Source organism: Myotis brandtii, unplaced genomic scaffold (genome assembly GCF_000412655.1).
Source record: "Myotis brandtii unplaced genomic scaffold, ASM41265v1 scaffold463, whole genome shotgun sequence".
NCBI lineage: Eukaryota > Metazoa > Chordata > Mammalia > Chiroptera > Vespertilionidae > Myotis > Myotis brandtii.
Genome location: NW_005367694.1, coordinates 2164349 through 2184039, shown reverse-complemented (window position 1 = coordinate 2184039; position 19691 = coordinate 2164349). Strand labels below are relative to the sequence as shown.

Genomic DNA, 19691 nt, shown 5'->3' with positions numbered 1-19691 from the left:
ACGCTTTCTCCAGGCCACCCTGGCCTCTGCAGCCTGGATGTGCTTGTTCGAGGTCTGGTTTCCGTAGTGCCTGCCACACGGAATCTCAGCTTCTGCACGTCATGCTTCATCAAAATACACGCTGTTAACCACTCCTTATGCTGATTTTTGTCCGACACTGATTACTGCCTGTTAATACAGAGGTGGCTGCCACAGCCTCTACACTCAAGGTGTTCATAGGACAGGGGGGCTGACAGGAAGCTAGCAGTTCCCACAGAGGAGGTGCCACGAGTGTGGCTGAAGTGACCACCATGAAGTAGGGAGTGAGGATACTCCAGCGGGAGAAACTACAGGTCCAGCACACAAGCTGGTGGCATAGTTGGGCAGTGCACTAGGCAGCAGGGCCTCGGGATATTGAGCAGAGTGGGTGAGGAAGCAGACTCTTAAACTGATGGGCTGCCTGCCTTGAGGTAGGCGTAGACATAGCCTGAGTTGCTTCCCACACATACTGCCATTCGTGTGGCTTGGAGAGGTGGCAGGAGGAGAGGGGAGAATGGGACCTGGAGACAGGCTTGTGCGGGGGGACCATCACAGGTTCAGGGAGAGATGGGGTGAGGATTTGAACTTTAGGGAATGGAGGTCAGAATTGGGAACTGAAGAGGGGATTCCCAGGTTTCTGGTCTGGGCGATTCTAAGATTGCGAGGTGTTTTCCGGCAGGATCTCTAGACAGTAAGGGCCTCCTCCTGTCCCCGTGTGATGGATCTGGTCCTCCCTCAGCAGGCTCTGGTTTAAACCAGATACCAGTGGAACCCTGACTGGGCAGACAGTTACAGCTGTGGTAACCAGGAGGAAGCTAGACCGAGGGAGCTTGTGGAGCCCAGGTTGCAGCAGGAGGCTGTGTGCTCTTAGCTGGTGTCAGTCCTCCATTTTTAAAAACATATATATTTTATTGATTTTTTACAGAGAGGAAGGGAGAGGGATAGAGAGTTAGAAACATTGATCAGCTGCCTCCTGCACACTCCCTACTGGGGATGTGCCCGCAACCAAGGTACATGCCCTTGACCAGAATTGAACCTGGGCCCTTCAGTCCGCAGGCTGGCACTCTGTCCACTGAGCCAAACCGGTTAGGGCAGTCCTCCATTCATTTTACTTTTTGTTGTTGTTGTTAATCCTAACCCAAGGATATTTTTACCAATGATTTTTTTAGAGAGAGTGGAAAGGAGGGGGAGAGAGAGAAAAACATAGATGTGAAAGAGACACATTGATTGGTTGCTCCTGCATGCGGTCAGAGCGCAGGATCAAGCCTGCAACTGAGGTACATGCCCTTGACTGGAATCGAACCCATGACCCTTCAGTTCACGGGCTGACACTCTATTCATTGAGCCATATCAGCTAGAGCAGTGGTTCTCAACCTTCTGGCCCTTTAAATACAGTTCCTCATGTTGTGACCCAACCATAAAATTATTTTCGTTGCTACTTCATAACTGTAATGTTGCTACTGTTATGAATCGTCATGTAAATATCTGATATGCAGGATGGTCTTAGGCGACCCCTGTGAAAGGGTCGTTCGACTGCCAAAGGGGTCGCGACCCACAGGTTGAGAACCACTGGGCTAGAGAGAGTCCTCCATTCATTTTAGAGGGCTGGCTAGGCCCAGGCACCAGCCACCAGACAGAGCCCTTCTGTTTCAGTGCTAATGCCTCTCCGGCAGCCTTGGGTTTGGTGGTGGCTGCTTTGGTATTGGGACGTGACAGGACGGCCATTTAGGGCCTGTCTTTGTGAACTGACACCGGTTTTGCTCCTGACTTGCCCCAGCTGGGTGGCATAGATCTGGGGCTTGCTTGTGTGGGGCAGAGCTCACCTTGACCTGTTGGTTCTTTTCAGTTGAGTTCCTGAGGCTGAACCTCTACTCCGCTCCTTGTTTGGGGCCATCTCCTTGCTGTATGGTAGTTTACCTTCGTTTAGAGACGGTTGCTGAAAGGGCTTTGTTTTTTGGAGGTGGAGACTGAGGAGTGGCCGTTCAGGCCCAGCTACTCCGCCAGGCCTTCTGGGACAGCAGCAAAGCTGAGATTGGGGAGGCTAAAGGGGCTTCGGCAAGCAGCTGGTTCTGCCCCTGTGCAGGGCTCCTCCCAGCGTGGGACTGGGTCCCAATGACCGCCTCATACAGTGGACACGTTAGGTCCTGAATGCAGTGGAGGGACACCACACCTAAGCACAGGTATGAAATGTGGTGAGACATGCAGTTAAAACCCACATAATGGACAGGTGCCTCAGACACAATGTTGAGGTGACTGAATAGGAAAGGACAGGCCGTCTCCTTGGGGGGAATGGAAGATGCTAACAGAGAGTATAACCGCCTGGTTTATTTTTTGCCTTATCTTCTGTGTTACGGAGCATGATCTGCAGGCTAGAAACAGGAGCAAACACATTTTTTAAATTATGGTTTGCATAACTGAAAACAGTGCTCAGGGCACCTGTTTATTCTTCAGCCACCAAACACTCTCAGCCTGTTTGGGCAGGCTCTGCATGTAACAGTGGAGGGGACAAGTGTATGACACGGGCATGGTGCTGCCTCGCAGGGCCCTGGTGCCGGCCAAGGAGCAGCCTTTCTCCTCCACTCTGTACTGACGCAGCCGCTTTCATGGTTCATGGGCAGAACTGGACATTTATCCAGTTTCATTTCCTATTGTAAAGATGTGTGTTCCAGCTTGTCAAGATATGCCTGTTTCTGGCCTCCCATATTGTCAATGCTCCTCAGTCTCTAAGTCACGGACAGCCGGTGCCCATGCTGTCCATGTCATCTATGATGTTGCCCTAACCAGGACAGGATAGGGCTCCTCTAGCAGATCCCCTGGCATCTGGTGCCTTTGGGCCTGGTGAGGTTCCCCCACCTAAAGGCTACTACAGTAAGCTGGCATCCGTGTCTTATTTCTGTGGATGTGCCAGGTTCTTTGCTGCAGTTAAGATGCACGGTATCGGTGGGGCCTGTGAGTCTGCTGACCCTATAAAAGACGGCCAGCCAGCGGTTCAGGAGGACAGCTTTTCGCCAGCCAGGAGCCTGGCTAAGCCCTTGGGGATAGCTGCTTTGGGGCACTGAGCCCATTTGTGTAACCAGTCTCATCTTCAGAGACCTCAGCACCCCTCTCTGCCTCTCTGTGTTTACACCGTGGCTCCTGCCTTCACTTTCTACCCAAAGCCTCCCCACTCTGTACCCAGTCAGCTGACCAGCAAATGCCCCTTTGCTGTGTCCACTGCTCTGCTCTGGGTCACCTTGTTAGTTCCAGGCTCTGTGGCAGGGCTTGCTACACACTGTTGTCGGAAGGTGGCAAAGGGAACACGTTCTGTCCTGGGGGGTGCAGATGAGGTGCCCTTCTGAAGACAGGTCTGCCCAGTCACTTCTCTTGTTGGAAATGCTCAGTGACTTAGAGCCTAATGCCAGGTGACATCTCAGCACATGGGTGCTGGGTCCTCCTGGCCTGCCAGCCTCATTTCCCTATGAGTTGGATCTTGTGTTGTCCTCCTGCATTATTTTTCTCACCCTTTTCTTGGGGTCCTGGTCTTATATTCCCTGTGCGTGCATCTGCTCCACCTTGGGTGCTTTGTGGCAGGAACCTTTTGCTGCCTCCTATGCAGGCTTAATGAAGCAGATGGGGCACAGACCCCAGACTCACACATGTTGAATAAATTATCCAGTGGTATGGTTGATCAGCGTCATTTTATCTTTCTTTATGCATTAATACAGACTTGTCCCTCTCTTAGCATTTAGCCTCTTTTCTGGGATTTCTTTAAGGAACATAATCTGATTCTGCAGCCCCATGTGCACACTCTTTCAGTAGCCTGGGGTTTCTTTGTTTGGAACGGTCAGAAAGCTTCCTTGCACCAGCTGGACTGGGCTTGTTTAATGCACTTGGGTGAGGCAGCAGAGCCCTGACATGTTTGTTCATTTGTTTATCAGTAGGTCCAGTGCTGGGGAGATAGGCAGGGAGACCTCTCCTGCAGGGAAGAAGGCAGTCTGTGAGCAGAGGGGCCAGGCCTCGGAACTCAAGCCTCGGAACTCATGCCCCTTCCTTTCTAACAAATGCACATGTGTTCTTGCGTGTGTGTGTGTGTGTGTGTGTGTGTGTGTGTGTGAATGTTTCCATCCAAAGGGAGCGTAAGCTTAGCTAATGGTCATAGCTCTGTCCCAGCAGAGTATCGGGCATGATAAAAATGTGCGATAGGATCTCATCTTTTATTATATGTATTGGCAAATGTGCTTTTAAGATGTTTTCCTCGTGTGTGTGGTCTCTTCCTATCCCCAGCTAGAAGCTGTTGGAAGTTGGGGCTTATCTCCTGGGTCCCACCTGGGGAACCTGCACATCTCACATAGGGACCTTTGCCTTGGGAGGGACTGAAAGATATTTTGTTGTGGCCCCTTTGTTTTACAGAGGAGATGGAGCTGGGATCCCACAAATCTTAATGCCAGAGTTAGGTGGGGACCCATGCCATTCAGAAGGCAGGAAATGGAGGCTGGCTGGCCACTCACCCTTCCCATGTGCACTTTATTTTATGCTGATTGTGAGTGTTCCCTGGGGCCTGGCCCCTCTGCTCCCTCGTTCCAGGGGTGCCTATTTTGTTTGTGGTGACCACCTTTCCTGTTCTTTCCTTCTTATGCCCCTGCCCTCTTACTCCCTTTCTCAGCTGCCTTTCATTGCTCTGCTGAGCACACCTCCCCTGTTGCCTTTCCTGGACCTCAGTGAGGCTGGTGTGCTGGGGGACAGGTCCCATCCACCCAGGGGCAGTTGCTGTGCAGGGCTTCTGGCCAGGAACCCTGCAGCAGCAGACTCATAGGATGTTAACATCTCTTCTTTTTTTTTTTGTCTTTCAGCGAGGATGCCATGAGAAAAGCTGGTGTGGCCCACAGTAAATCCAGCAAGGATATGGAAAGCCATGTATTCCTGAAGGCCAAGACCCGGGTAAGGCCCAGGTGGGCGGAGCCCACAGTGGAGAGGCTCAGGAAGGGGTGGGTGTGATGCAGACTCTGGAAGCTCCTCTGCCTGGGGAGTGGAAAAGGGGTGGCTACTCCCCGATTGATCCCATGTGTCTATGGTATAGGTACAGGGAGGTTCCTGGGTGGACTCCCAGTATGCAGTCCCAGAGTCTGACCCTAGACCTCACTACCAGCATCCTCCATTTGTGGTTAGCACCTATGAATCCTGTAGGGCATTCACTCAGGCCCCAGCTTCTCAGTGTCAGCTCTTGCCTAAGCCCCACATGGTCCTGACATGTGGGCCCAGAAGAGGTTCTGTCCCCTTTTGTTAAGTGATGAAGGTGGTGCTAGTGGAGATTGAGGCCTTGATCGAGGAACCAAGCATAGGAATATTACTGGTGGGGTAGTTGGGGAGGATTTCCAATGTGTGAGCTCTCATCCTGGGCTTCATGTGACTACCTCCTTCCATATGTGCACTCTCCCTGGGGCAGAGCTGTTTTAGTAAAAATGAAGCAGAATAGGCACAAAGAAGCCAAGCTGCTCGTCTAATGCTACCCAGTTTGTGCAAGGTGGGGCTGACGCCCAGGGCTTTTGTTCTGCATCACACCTGCCCTGTTCTCCTTATAGACCTGACCTCCAATCCCTCCTCTGACGCATTGGGTGTGCTCTGAGCGCCTTGTGCCTGAGTTCGGTGTTGGAGCTCTAAGACATGCTGTGTGTCACAAATTAAAAGCAGATGCTATGGCCCTTGACTGGATACTGGTTTGATAAACCAACTGTCAAGACACCTAGAGCTCAATTGGGGAAATTTGAGCATGGTCTGAATGTTTAGATGAGGTGAACATTTTGTGAAATGGAAAGGTAAAGATGACTGGCTAGAAAAGGCAGGTTCCAGAACAAACACCATCTATATAGTTTGGTCTTAAAGGTCAGAGCACATGAGTGTGTGTTTGTGAGCACACATAAGTGTAAGAAAGAGCTCTTGAGGCAGGGAAGGGAGGGTTCTGTGCCCTGGGTATATGTGATAAGCATTTTCTTTCTTATAATAACTTTATTGAGATCTTTATATACTATACAATTTACCATTTAAAGTGTACAATTCAGTGATCTTTAGGATATTCACAGAGTTGTTGCACCATCACCAGGATCTAAGTTTTATAACATTTTCTAAAAGAAACTCCATTTCCATTCTGTTACTCTCCATTTGCCCTTGATTTTTAGTCCTAGGCAGCCACTTTCTGCTTACCATTGCATGGATTTGCCTTTTTTCATGTAAATGCAATTATATATGTTTTTCATTAGCATAATATTTTCAAGGTTCATCCATCAACCATGTTGTAGAATGTACTTATTCCTTTTAATTGCCAAATAGTATTTCACTGTATGGATATGCCACATTTTATGTACTTATCAGTTGACAGACATTGTTTTCACCTTTTGGCTATTATGAATGATGCTGCTATGAACATTTGTGTACAAATTTTTTATTTATTTCTTTTGGATATATATACACCTAGGAGTGGAATTGCTGGATCATGTGATAATTATGTTTAACCTTTTGAGAAATTGTCAGACTGTTTTCCAAAGCAGCTGCGTCATTTTTCATTTACATCAACAGTGTATATGGTTCCAATTTCTTCACTCCTCATCAACACTTGTTATTGGTTTTGATTTGCATTTCCTTGGTGACTAATGATTTGGGGCATCTATTCATGTAGTATTGGCCATTTGTATATTTTCTTTGGAAAAATGTTTATTCCAATCCTTTGCCTATTTTAAAAATATATATATATATATATATTTTATTGATTTCAGAGAGGAAGGGTGAGGGAGAGAGAGAGACAGAGACAGAAACATCAATGATGAGAGAGAATCATTGATATCATTGATTGGCTGCCTCCTGCACGCCCCACACTGGGAATCGAGCCCGCAACCCCGTCATGTGCGTTGACTGGGAATTAAACCATGAGTTCCTGGTTCATAGATGGACACTCATCCACTGAGCTACACAGGCCAGTTCCTTTGCCCATTTTAAATTGGTTTCTTGGTCTTTTTATTGTTAGACTGTTAGAGATCTTTATGTATTTTAGATACAGTCTCATATTAGATATATAATTTGCAAATATTTGGGGGATGGGGTGTTTTTATTGTTTTTAATTTGTATTATAATTAAAAGAGCTTTGTTGAGGGCTTATTGAACTATTTCAGATTTTGAAATGCAGAAGTTGCTGGTTCAGTATTTTTAATCTATTATTTCATACTGAACTACCCCCAAATTGGTGGCCTCCTAAACAGTGAGTTATTTCTCCTGATTCTGTGCATCAGGAATTGGGGCAATTGGAATTGCCTGTCTGGCATTCTGCTGCTCTCACGTGTGACCTGTCATGTAGCTGCATCTAGCTGGCAGCTTTGCTGAGCCAGATGGTCCATAAGGCTTCACTCGCGTGTCTGCACGTTGGTTTTCCCTCCATGTAGTGTCTCTGGCAGCGTAGCCTGGGCTTCTTACTGCATGGCAGCTGGCTTCCATGAAGTAGGAAGTGGAAGCTGCCTGTCCTTGGAAGTCCTGGGACATTGCGTAGATAGAGCAGGCCCTAAGGCCAGTGCAGGTTCAGGGAGTTGGAATTGCCTCCACCTTTTGATGCGAGCAGCAGCGTGTGTGTGTACAGGAAGGCCAGTGATTGTCGGCAGCCCTCTTGGAGACTACCACAGAGACTCACAGCAGCTGGGGAATAAGCTTCTGTCCCAAAGTGGGCATCTGGCAGGCAGCAGCCCCCTCACTGTCTTAGCCTTTGCCTTTCTGCAGCCCACATACCAGACCTTAACAGTTTCAGTCCCACATCTTCCTGGTTTGAGCGGGTTCTAAATCCCTAACTCTATCTAAGACAAGGCCCTGTTTGGAAGAGAGATATTTATTAGAGGTGTTAGAAATTTCCTGTCTTTTTTACAGAGTCAGACATACTGTTGTCTGGTTCCCAGCTTTTTACTACAGCTTAAGTTCCTCATGGAACCACATACTGTCAGTGTGGCCCTTCCTCACCAGTGGGAACTGGGGCTGGGGTGGAGGGAGACTCTCTAGGTCAGATGGCACCCAGCATGTTTGTTACCTGTCTCTCCCACCTGCGACCCCATTAGAATGACTGTGAAAGAATTTAAAAGGTGGGAGGGACCTCAGAGGAGGGAAAAGAATGGGGAAGAGTGATTTCTCTGTTTTTCTGGAGTGGGAGGTGGAAGAGGCCAAAGAGAGGGGGTGACCTAACCTTGGAACCCTGGGGCAGTCCTGGAGAGGTTGGTGCCTTGTAGTAGAAGGCACCATGACTTATCCTGGATGGGGGCCGGGAATTCTCACACCTGGGAGGTTGGTCAGGATGTCAGTGCTCTGCAGATAGAGATTTAGGGATTGGAGATATGACAGCCCCAGCCTGGGAGAGATCGGAGGTGGAGTTTCAGATCCCGGGTCTCCTGTGGAAAAGAATGCTTGCAGCAGACCTGCAGCAAACCCCAGTGGTTCCTCAGTAACCTGGCCTTTGCAAGAATTTTGGACACGTGTTTAACCCGTAAGAAAGCCCCTTGGCAGCAGTGACTTAACTATGTCCTGTGCCCGTTTCTCCTGCCAAGTGGTCACATCCCTTCCTCTTCCCTCTCAGGCCTCTTCACACTGGTCTAGTCTAGAGAGTCTCCACTCCACCGTGGAGCAGCCTCAGCCAGGAGCAGGCCATGCCGGTGCCCCTGCTCTGGGCAGGGAATGGTGCTGGGAATGCTGTGTGGTGGAATCTGCCCACCTGGCTCCGAGCCCTTGGTCCTGGTTCTATGTGAAGGGCTTTGGGGACATGCTCCTGAGCCCCACTTACTGTATATTATGTCTTAGTAAAAGACTCTGGGTGCTTTTTTTTTTTTTTTAATCCTCACCCAAGGATATGTTTATTGATCTTAGAGAGTGGGGAAGAGGGGAGGAGAAAGAGAAACATCGATGTGAGAGAGAAATATCAATGTGCCCTCACTGGGCATCGAACCCGCAACCTAGGTATGTGCTCTGACCAGGAATGGAGACCGCAACCTTTTTAAAGATATTGCTCACCTTGCCTGGCCAATGTGGCTCAGTGGTGAGCATTGACCTATGAGCCAGGAGGTCACGGTTCCATTCCTGGTCAGGGCACATGCCTGGGTTGCAGGCTTGGTCCCCAGTAGGGAGCTTGCAGGAAGCAGCCGATCAGTGATTCTCTCTCATCATTGATGTTTCTCTCTCCCTCTCACTTCCTCTAAAATCAATAAAAATATTTTTAAAAACTTTAAAAAAAAGATATCACCCCCCCTTGCCTTGGCTGGTTTTTCTCAGTGGTTAGAGCGTTGGCCCGTGGATGGAGGGGGTCTCAGGTTCGATTTCCAGTAAGGGCTCATACCTGGTTGCAGGTTCAATCCCCAGGCCCAGTTGGGGTATTTGTGGAGGCAACCAATCGAGATGTGTTTCTCTCATGTCAATGTTTTTCTCTCTCTCTCTCCCTCCCTCCTCCTTCCCTTCCATTCTCTCTAAAAATCAATGGACAAAATATCCTCGGGTGAGGATTAAAAAACACACACAGATATTGCCCACCTAAAAGATGGTCCAAGGTCCTAACGAGTCATCAGATATTGACCTGGCAAGCTTCCAGTCCTAGTCCTCTCATACTTGGCCACCTTGTTTCCTGAGCTTCCCGTAGCCCAGGGGTGGGCAAACTTTTTGACTCGAGGGCCACAATGGGTTCTTAAACTGGACCGGAGGGCTGGAACAAAAGCATGGATGGAGTGTTTGTGTGAACTAATATAAATTCAAAGTAAACATCATTACATAAAACGGTACGGTCTTTTTTTTTTTTTAGTTTTATTCATTTCAAACGGGCCGGATCCGGCCCGTGGCCGTAGTTTGCCCACGGCTGCTGTAGCCTCTTCCACACACACATCTTCACTGTTAGCCACACCCCAAACTGCCCCCCTTCAAGGAGCAGCCTCAGTAGGTGGGGCACATGCAGGAGCCCTGACACCAGGGACCCTTTCACTCCCAGCACATTGTCTTTCCTACCAGAAATCGGTGGGGCAGTGGGAAACTGGTAGTGTTGACAACCTCCTAAGTGCCCATTGCTCCAATAGAGACTCTCTTTCAGGACCTGCCTCCTTAGGTGTGCTTAGGACCACAGCTTTGCTTTTCCTCCTGGGCCTTCCCCCTCGTAGTTTCCTCTGTTGATTTCCCCTGGCTGAAAAAAGTGATGGGGTGAAGTTTGGAGATAGATGAAGGATAATAAAGATTTACAAAGTGTGCTTATAGTTTTACATTCACCTTGAGACCACTTTCATTTTATTTCCTTTTCCCTGGAAATAGTCTTATGACAGGTTCACCGTCTGTCCCTTGGCTCACAGGTGTGTGTCCTGGGGCAGTACCACCACAGCGCTATGTCTGGTTCTAATTATCATCTCGCCAGTCTGCTGCCAAGTGGACGCTCACTCTCAGTGACTGAGGGGAGGAGGGTCATGTGAGCACCATAGGGCGTGGTGAAGGCTTTGCCCTTTTGGGGCTGCCTTGATGGAAGGATGGGCATTTTGAGAAGGGAAGGATGTACAGCTTATGTGAGATAAGATTTTAACTCAGGCGTCCCCTTGTTCACTACAGGACAAACTCACATTAGTGATTTCCGCGGAACACCCGGTAGTGAGTGTCCTTGGTTGCAAAGAGTACAATTGGTGGAAGGCAGGCCCTGCTGAGCAGTTCCAGAAACACGCAGGGCAGCTGGGACAAAGAGGGCCCTCGGCCGTGGCCTTCACCTGCCCCCCTTGAGTGCCCTGTGTCCTCTCCCTGCCTGTGCAGTAAATTCAGATTAACAGGGATCTCCGCAAGCACAGCCAGGGGCAAACATCCAGATTTGCATGTAAGTGTGACGTCAGCAGTGAAAAAGCAACAGGCTGGGTATTAAAAGCGAAAGTACTTCGATACAAATAGTGCAGAGACAAAGGCGGCCCGCCCATGACTACTTCTGAAATGCCTTGTGACCTTAGGACAGCCCCTCGTCCCCACTGGACCTACTCTGCCCGCTGTGGAAAGAGGGGTGCCTGAGCTGGCGCTTGGCCCTCTCGGTTAGGTGTTTACAGCAAGGTGGAAGGAGCAGCAGTTTGAAGTCTTGTTTTTCTGTTTCTCGGTGCCTTTTGTTGCCTCCTGCAGCTGAGCACTGACAGCCGTCCTCTGAGAGCCAGATTCCAGAGGAGGCCCAGCTGGGCAGAGCGTGGGGTGGGCCTCAGCCCAGCAGCCTTTCAGGAAGAGCCCTCAGCTCCGTGGCTCAGGAGTGCAAGGGGGAGGGAAGGGGAGCACACGGCTTCACTTCTTCATCTGGGATTAAACTGCTTCCTGTTTTCACTTTTAGGAGGAATACCTTTCTCTTGTGGCCAGGCTCATTATCCATTTCCGAGACATTCGTAAGTAAAATTTTACATTTCTGGTTGTGATCGCTGTGAGAGGCTGACCCTGTCATGCGGTGGAGACTTACTTGGCCACAGTGCCTGAGTCAGAATGTCTGTGTAAAAGTGCCTGCTTTCTGGAAAGTTCTTCATTGCTTTGCATTTGATTCCATATTTCTCATCTCCCCAGAGACTCAGCCTGAAAAATGCTGATTTTGGCATAATGGAGATGTTAGCCTCAAAGTGGTTTAAACTGAACTGCTCTTTTTGCTTGTCCATTTAATCTTTTTTTAAAAAGACTGTTGGCCGTGATCGGGTGGCTCAGTCGGTTGGAATGTTGTCCGGACACTGAAAGGTTTCGGATTTGATTTCTGGTCAGGGCACATACCTAGGTTCCGGGTTCAATCCCAAAGTCTGGGTGTGTATGGGAAGTGGCCGATCAATCAATATCTCTCTCTCCCTCACCCCTCTCCCCCTCATTCCCCCTCCCTCCCTCCCTCTTCCCCTCTCCCTCTCTCCCTCCATCCCTCTCTTCTTCTCTCCCTCTCTCCCTTCCTCTCTCTAAAATCAATAAACATATCCTCGGGTGAGGTTTAAAAAAAGAAACAATTCTTTAAAAAAGAAAAGGACTGTTGCTTTTATCTCCAGGCAGCTCTTCTTAAATAAGCAGTTTACTGTGGAACAGAAACTTCTTTCCCTAATAGTTGGTTTTATTGACCCATGGAGGCCTGACCTAAATGTGTGTTCCTGTTAGGCTGGAAGCTTCTGAGGCCAACTTCCTGCCTCGAGCTCCCTGCCGTAGTGAGAGACACCCAGGTCCTGCCACATTCCACCTCCTGATTCCCAGGGTCCTGCTGTGGTTGTCAGCCAGGCCTAGCAACAGCCATGGCACTTCAGAAATGAGTGTCACTGCATCCCAGGGTCAGGGTTTTCTGTGTAGACACTGAGTGTTCCTGGATGGCTGTAATCTGTAAAGGGGGGGGGGGGGGGGGGGGGGGCAGGGCACTCTGTGGTTTCAGCCAACAGCGCCTCTTGCCTGCCTGCAGTTGTGTTTCCACGGGAGATGGGCTCCTGACATAGCCTGTCCTTGGAGTGTGCACTTGGCAAGTCCAGTCTCTGTTCCCCTGTGGTTGTAGAGGCAGCTACAGATTCAGTCTCAGTAATCCTGGGCTAAGGAAGAACCCCAGAGGTTTTGCTTCTTTCCACATGAACTAGCTTTTTACCAGGACAGCCAACAAGGTGAACTTCACTTGATTTCATTTTCTTGCTCTGTCTGGGAAGGTTCTATGGCTTCTAGAACAAGAGGAGAAGGAAGTAGGAGCTTGGAGAACGAGCAGCCTGGATGAACCGTCCTGGTTTTTCCTGGCAAGGGACTCTGCTTGTCGGGGCTGGGCTGGGCTGTTCAGGAGGTGGCCCTGGCACGTTGGCACACACAGGCCTGTGGGCTAGGGTGTCCACAGCTGTCTCACTGGCGCCTCAGGAGAGGGTGGAACTGGTGCGGCAGTTCCCCGCCTGACCCTAGGGCAGTGATGGCGAACCTATGACATGCGTGTCAGAGGTGACACGCGAACTCATTTTTTTGGTTGATTTTTCTTTGTTAAATGGCATTTAAATATATAAAATAAATATCAAAAATATAAGTCTTTGTTTTACTATGGTTGCAAATATCAAAAAATTTCTATATGTGACACAGCACCAGAGTTAAGTTAGGGGTTTTCAAAATGCTGACACGCCGAGCTCAAAAGGTTCGCCATCACTGCCCTAGGGCCAGTTAGATCTGACTTCCAGCCAGGTTTGGCCAGCCTCAGTTTCTCTAGAAAATAGAGATGCTGCCTCACCGGCGTAGGTTGAAAATGGAGGTGTCATGGAGTTCTCAGCACCATTCTGGGCCCATCATGGATCCTATAGCCTTCCTGTTTGTTGCTCAGGGCAGGAGCTGAGACTATGGCCCTAGGAAGGAAGGAGAGCTAGAGTAGGCCCAGAGTGAGCCTCTGCCTGGGGCAGTTCTTTAAGGCCCAAGGTTGACCCTGGGGGGTTCTGCACCCTCTTCTCCCAGGCCCCCTTGTGCGTCAGCGCTGCCAGGAATGGGACACATACACACGTGTGTGAGTGCGTGTGCACACACACAGACACACACAAACATACACTGAAGCTCTGAGGTATGTTTTATCTAGTTTCTAGGCAGGGTGAGCTCAGTTTTAGCAAATGACCTCTGGGCAAATGCATATAAACTGACTTACTGTGAAAATATGTGGTTATATAAAACATTATTTATTTTGTTTTTGTTTTTTTAAATATAGATAACAAGAAATCTCAAGCTTCTGTCAGTGGTAAGAATTTTTCCTTTTTGAATTCAAATTCTTCCCACCCTTGGATATGGGGCAGCAGGAATGATAATGTGGATGCCCCGTTTGCCTGGGGCTAAGCTGTTACTAGAGGACAAAGTACAGAGTGACCTCTGGCTGGTCACGAGAATTGTGGAGCTGTGCCCCATACTCCCCACCCTTCCTCTTCCTGTGCCCATAAGATGCTGCTGCCCCACTGCATTTCACCTGGATACAGTTTTTGCCCAGCAAAAAGATTATAAAAACTCACATAGTTATTGAGACATTATCTAAAATTTTGCTCTGGGAGAGAACTATTATTGTATATTTAGTATAACAGCATGTAGTAGTTCTTAGAGAGTAGCTGTGAATTATCTTTCTTAAGTTACAAAGTTTCTTTGTAAGTTAAAAATTATCATTATTTTTTATTTTTTAATTTCAAGGCTTTATCACATAAGGGAGACCCTGACTGACAATTCAGCCTTGATTGATTTCACTGACCGAGCTGAGCTGCCAGTGAAGGAGTTGAGATCCAACATGGCCAACTAGACTCCCACCTGTCAGGAAGGGAGCTAGTCTCCCATGCTGTTTGTCTTACCGTAGGCCGCAGAGCTATAAATGCCAGATGCCCAGGCCTGCCTCAGATGAGCGAGCTGCACCTGTCCATGTGGGCCCTATCTCCCCTCGGAGTATCTCCATGTAGAGTGATTCTCAGCTAGCGGGGCGGTGGGATCAGAGTGCATGGCCAGGAGAACGGCTGGGCTCTTGGTATTGAAGCATAGGGCTCTGTGGCAGGGTGTCCAGGCCAGGCCACCCCTGTTTGCAGCTAGTCATCTGCCATAAGCCTACACTCATAAATGTGTGTGATGAGAGCTTCAGGCTCCTTGTCTTGCTTCAGCATTGTTCACCGAGCTGAGTCTGGAGACCTGGGGGCTTGGTGAGTGTCAGCAGTGCTCCTTGGCGCTTTGTGGACCTTTCCCTCACTTAGCTTGGCCAAGTGATGGTGTGATGGCCCTGGGTATAGGAGTAGTGTCCTGAGAATGCTCCTCTGTGGGGGTTCTGGTATACAGGGAGCCGTGTAATATCCCTGGAGAGCATCTGCCTTCACCTTCCTCCCCTCCGCCTGAGGCTTTTCCGTGCGCCCCACCCCCACTCTTGTGCCCTTGTTTACTTGAAGAAGGGCCTTGTGTGCTCACCCAGCAGGAAAGGATTGTCCAGCCAGGAGGGGTGGGGGCTGCTACCTTCCCTGAGGGCAAATTTGTCCTTCAATCTTAGGACCCTAGTACAGGCCTGGCTAGGAGTGCTCCCTGCCCAGGAGGGCTCATGGTCCAGAGGCAATAATAAACACACAGGGCGCCCTGCCCCGGGCTGTGACCGGCAGTTAGGTCAGCATTTGGGAGGCTTCCAGGACTCTGAGCAGTTGGGACTTTGAGGCAGTAGAGCCTGGAGGTAGCAAGAAGTGGGTGCTCCATGAGGCCTCACAGCCTTCAGAGCCTCACCTGATTTCCGTGGGCACTTCCTGAGATGCTGTGCCTTTGTGTTCCCACAGACCCTATGAATGCACTACAGAGCCTGACTGGCGGACCCGCTGCAGGAGCAGCCGGAATTGGCATGCCTTCTCGGGGCCCAGGACAGTCCCTAGGTGGGATGGGAGGCCTTGGTGCCATGGGGCAGCCAATGCCTCTCTCTGGACAGCCGCCCCCCGGCACCTCAGGGATGGCCCCTCATGGCATGGCTGTTGTGTCCACGGCAACTCCACAGAGTGAGTACCACAATTTTCAGAAAACCTGCCATTTTCTTCGGAAGCGGCATGCATTTTATTCCTTTGCTTAAGGTGGTTGGAGAAGCTCCAAGGAGCTCTGTCTTTTTATCTTTGTTGGTGTGATGAGAAAAGGCTCCAAGCCTTCTGTGGGCTACCAGGAGAGTTAAGTGACACTGAGGCCCTCTTCCTACCCCGGGGTGAGAGTGGAGGACTCGGAGGAGGTTGGAGTGATCTGGGGCTCCATCCAAGGACTTGTATTTTGTAGCTGTAAGAGAAACAGTTATGTCTCAGGAGTGTTCTTGGTCATGAACAAGTGCTGTTAGCATCTCACAATCCCTAGACTGCCCCGCTCTCAGGAGCCGTCTCTTCCAGTGCTGCCCTTGCCCTCTTTGCACTTCTCTGCAGCACACGGCCCCTTGTCTTCTGTACTCGGCTGCCCCTTCCAGGAGCTGGACTGTAGTGCAGGTCTTCCTTTCTTTCCAGGACCCCTCTTGATGGACCTTGGATAAACATTTACTTAGTACCTGGAATGTACTTCAGGACTTCAAAGTGCTTCGACACTATTTTTCCTTAATAGAACATTTTATTTTTGGAATACTTGAGTCACAGGAAGTTGCAGAGTAGTGCAGAGTTCCCATGTACCCTTCACCCAGCTTCCCCAATGATAATATCTTAGTACATCATCAAAACTGAGAAATGAGCATGGGGACAGTGCTCAACTCAGGGAGACTATTCAGACGTCAGCAGTTCCTATATGCATTCTTGTGCATGCACTTACATGTGTGTAGTTCTATGAGATTTTATCATATGTGGAATTGAGTAACCATCAGCACTGTCAGCATGCAGAACTGTTCCATCACCACCAACAAGCTGTTGTATGTCTCTTTTTTTAAATTATTTTTTTTATTGATTTTTAGAGTGAGAGGAAGTGAGAGGGAGAGAGCGATAGAAACTTCGATGAGAGAGACACAATCAGCTGCATCCTGCACACCCCCTACTGGGGATCAAGCACACAACCCTGGCATGTGCCCTGCCTGGGAATCAAACCGTGACTCCCTGGTTCATAGGTTGTCGCTTAACCTATGTCTCTCAGCTGGGCTATCGTATACCTTTTTTTTTTTTTTTAATATATTTTATTGATTTTAGAGAGGAAGGGAGAGGGAGAGAGAGATAAAAACATCAATGATGGGAGAGAATCATTGATTTGCTGCCTCCTGTATGCCCCCTACTGGGTATTGAGCCTGCAACTTGGGCATGTGCCCTTGACCAGAATTGAACCCGGTACCCTTCAGTCTGCAGTCTGACACTCTATCTCAGTGATTCCCAAAGTGGGTGCTACCGCCCCCTGGTGGGCGCTGCAGCGATCCAGGGGGGCGGTGATGGCCACAGGTGCATTTGTTTTAACTCTTTTTGTATTACCTTTCTATTCTGAGTTCAATAAATAGTTTCATAATTTCAAACTTCAATGTTTCTAATTTACACCTTTCTTTACTATATTTTACGAAAAAGGTAGAAACATTAATACATATATCTTTCTGTTTAATTGCTATTAAAATTAAAAAAAAATTAATTTCCAGAGGGCGCTGAGTAATATTTTTTCTGAAAAGGGGGCGGTAGGCCAAATAAGCTTGGGAACCACTGCTCTATCTGCTGAGCCAACCTGGCTAGGGCTGTTGTATACCTTCTAATAATCACACATGCCCTCCAACCCTAAGCCCTGGCAGTCACTGATCTGTTCTCTATAATTGTGTCACTTTGCCAATGTTTTATCAGTGGCATCATATAATGTCTGACTTTTTGAGATTGGCTCTTTTTACTCAGCATAATGCCCTTGAGATCCTCCAAGTTGTATTAATCATTCACTCCTCTTCATTGCTGAGTAGTATTCCATGAGTGTCCCAAGGACTGATTGTGCTAAGTTTACTTATGCATTCACCCTAGAAGGACATTTGGGTTGTTTCCAGTTTGGGGCGGTTATACATAAAGCTGCTGTGAACACTTGTGTGTGGGTTGTGGTGTTTCAATGTATTTTTGTCGTGTATCCCTCATAGTAACCTATGAAGAGGGCAGTGCCATTGCCTCTGCTTTCCCCAGAAGGTAGCATGACCTATAGCTGGGGTCAAACCCAGGCTGCCTGACCTGAGCGCCCTGTTCTTTGTTGGATTTACTGTATTAGCATTGCCTTGCTCTTCTCAGATGGCACATGTGTTCTCATTCTCACCACTCCTGCACTGGAATCTTCCATCCCCAGCCATCCTCTTCCTCCTCAGGTCTTCATTCTCTTCTCCTTACTGATATCTTTCCATCAGACTCTTAGGTCTTCACTTGGTTCTTCATCTTGAGCTCCTTTGTCCCCCTTTGTCATACCAGCACACCTGATACACACACGGGATAGCTTATGGAAGAATGTGTAAGAGAGGTACTGGCCCTGGCTCCTTTTTACGTTATACTCTGGTGTACTGGTTGAGGTTTTTGGTGTTTGTTTGTTTTTTATCACAAACTTATATTTTATAATAAAAAATAGTTTTAAAATGTGTGAGTTGAGAATGCTCCTATCTATGATTTGTCTTACAGTCTCACACCTAAGACTTTGTCAGAAGTTCAATGGCAAAAGCTTTCGTAGCTTCCCCAATCTGACCTTGACCCACATCCTGTTTTCAGCTTCGGAAGGACCTGGTCTACTGTGTGGCACTAGAGGAAGTTTGAAGTGGGCTCTCTACTTTCATGTCCTGCTGCTGCCTGTCAGAGACCTTCCCTCCCTACCTTTGACCTCTTGCCTGCCTGGTCTACCTGAAATATGTGTCATGGCCCAATGGGCATTTGCTCTCCCTTTCTAACATTTTTTCCAAATGCCACTGTGTGATTAAGGCCACTTCAAGCCATAATCCCAGAGGGCAGGGCCTTAGAGGTTTTGCCAGGGTTCTCAAAGGACAGTCTAGGGCACACTGTGATAGTCTCCAAGTGACCCAGGTTAGTCATAAGAAACACAAACTCTGACTGTGGGTAAGGCTGTGGGCTGGGGTACAGGGTTTTAGCGAGACTTACTTGTCCCTCTGAACATTTTTGTTCCTCAATGAATTTTGTATCATGTGCATGTAAAAACCGACTTTAAAAATCAGTCCTATTTCTGGCTGTTTGACAGACTGGGTGCTGAGGAACCCTCCTTCTTCTGGATAACTAGATCCTGGGTAGGCTGCATTTTGGATTGCTCGGCTGGCAGAAGTAGAGGATGCTCTTTCCCTTGCCGTGCCCTGGCTCACTGCAAGATAGGAAAAGCAAGCTTTGGGGTCCCTCCATCCAGCAGGATTTGTGCTAGGGTCCTTGGCATCCCTAGCACCCCCAGAAGCAAGGGCAGATTGGAGGAGAATGCTTCCAAGATTAGTACTGTTGGAATTGCAGTTAAGGTCAAGCATTGAGCACACAGTCAAAGATCAGTAGGTATGAAAGGAAGCAAAGGCACCATGAGGAAGAACAGAAACAATAAACAGATGTGGAAATCCCCAGGGACCGCACACATAGCAATTGTTAGGTATGGGCTTGGCATGCTAAAAGAATAAAGGATGGAATCCCAAATGAACAAGCACTGTGATACTACCTGGAATGACCACGCCGATTTGAAAAGGAACCAAATAGAACTTTTAGAAGCTGAGAAATAAAATTCATGAAAGAAAAAGAAGTATGGATGAATAAACAGTGCATTAGATATAGCTGAAGAAAGAATTTGTGAACTAGAGCTACATTTGAAGAAATTCTGTAGAATGTAGCCCAGAGAAGCAGACATGGAAAATAGGAGGGTAAGAAATGTAGAGGATAAAATCAGAAAGTCTAATATCTAATAAAAGGACCAAGTGGAGAGAATGGAAGCACAGTAGTATGTGAGGAGATGATGGCTTAGAAAAGCTCAGCACAACCACACCAGTTAAATAAAGCATCCATGTCTTAACCTGTTGTGAAACAGAATACCAAAGGCCAGAAGAATCTCTTAAAAATGGCCAATTTCTGTAAGGAGCAAGAAGTCGACTCAGCAGACTCAGTGACGGAGTCAAGAAGATAGGAGGTGGTTAGAGTGCTGAGAATAGAGCTGCCAACCACAGTTATGTGCCAGTAAAACTTCCAAGGAATAGGAGGAAACAGACATTTTTAGATAAATAAAGCCTAAGGAACCTTCATTAAGAGATTTTTAAGGACATACTTTTATTTGCTCACCATTTCCTCTTCTCAAACCATCCTTCTCAACAT

General features: G+C 48.3%; 1 protein-coding gene across 9 annotated transcripts in view; it reads left to right on the top strand.

Annotated features, from left to right (window-relative positions):
- The window catches only part of MED15 (mediator complex subunit 15), a 53128-nt gene that overhangs the window by 10402 nt on the left and 23035 nt on the right, over positions 1–19691 (top strand). For 6 of the 9 annotated variants that reach the window (XM_014547117.1, XM_014547115.1, XM_014547122.1 and 3 more), the window contains 4 exons: positions 4848–4935; positions 11333–11384; positions 13667–13696; positions 15240–15452. In XM_014547117.1, coding sequence (XP_014402603.1) covers positions 4858–4935; positions 11333–11384; positions 13667–13696; positions 15240–15452 — 373 coding nt within the window. In that variant the 5' untranslated portion in view covers positions 4848–4857. Of the gene's footprint in view, positions 1–4847; positions 4936–10909; positions 11068–11332; positions 11385–13666; positions 13697–15239; positions 15453–19691 lie in introns of those variants that run through there. The other 3 variants (XM_014547119.1, XM_014547120.1, XM_014547121.1) reach the window with 3 other exon arrangements.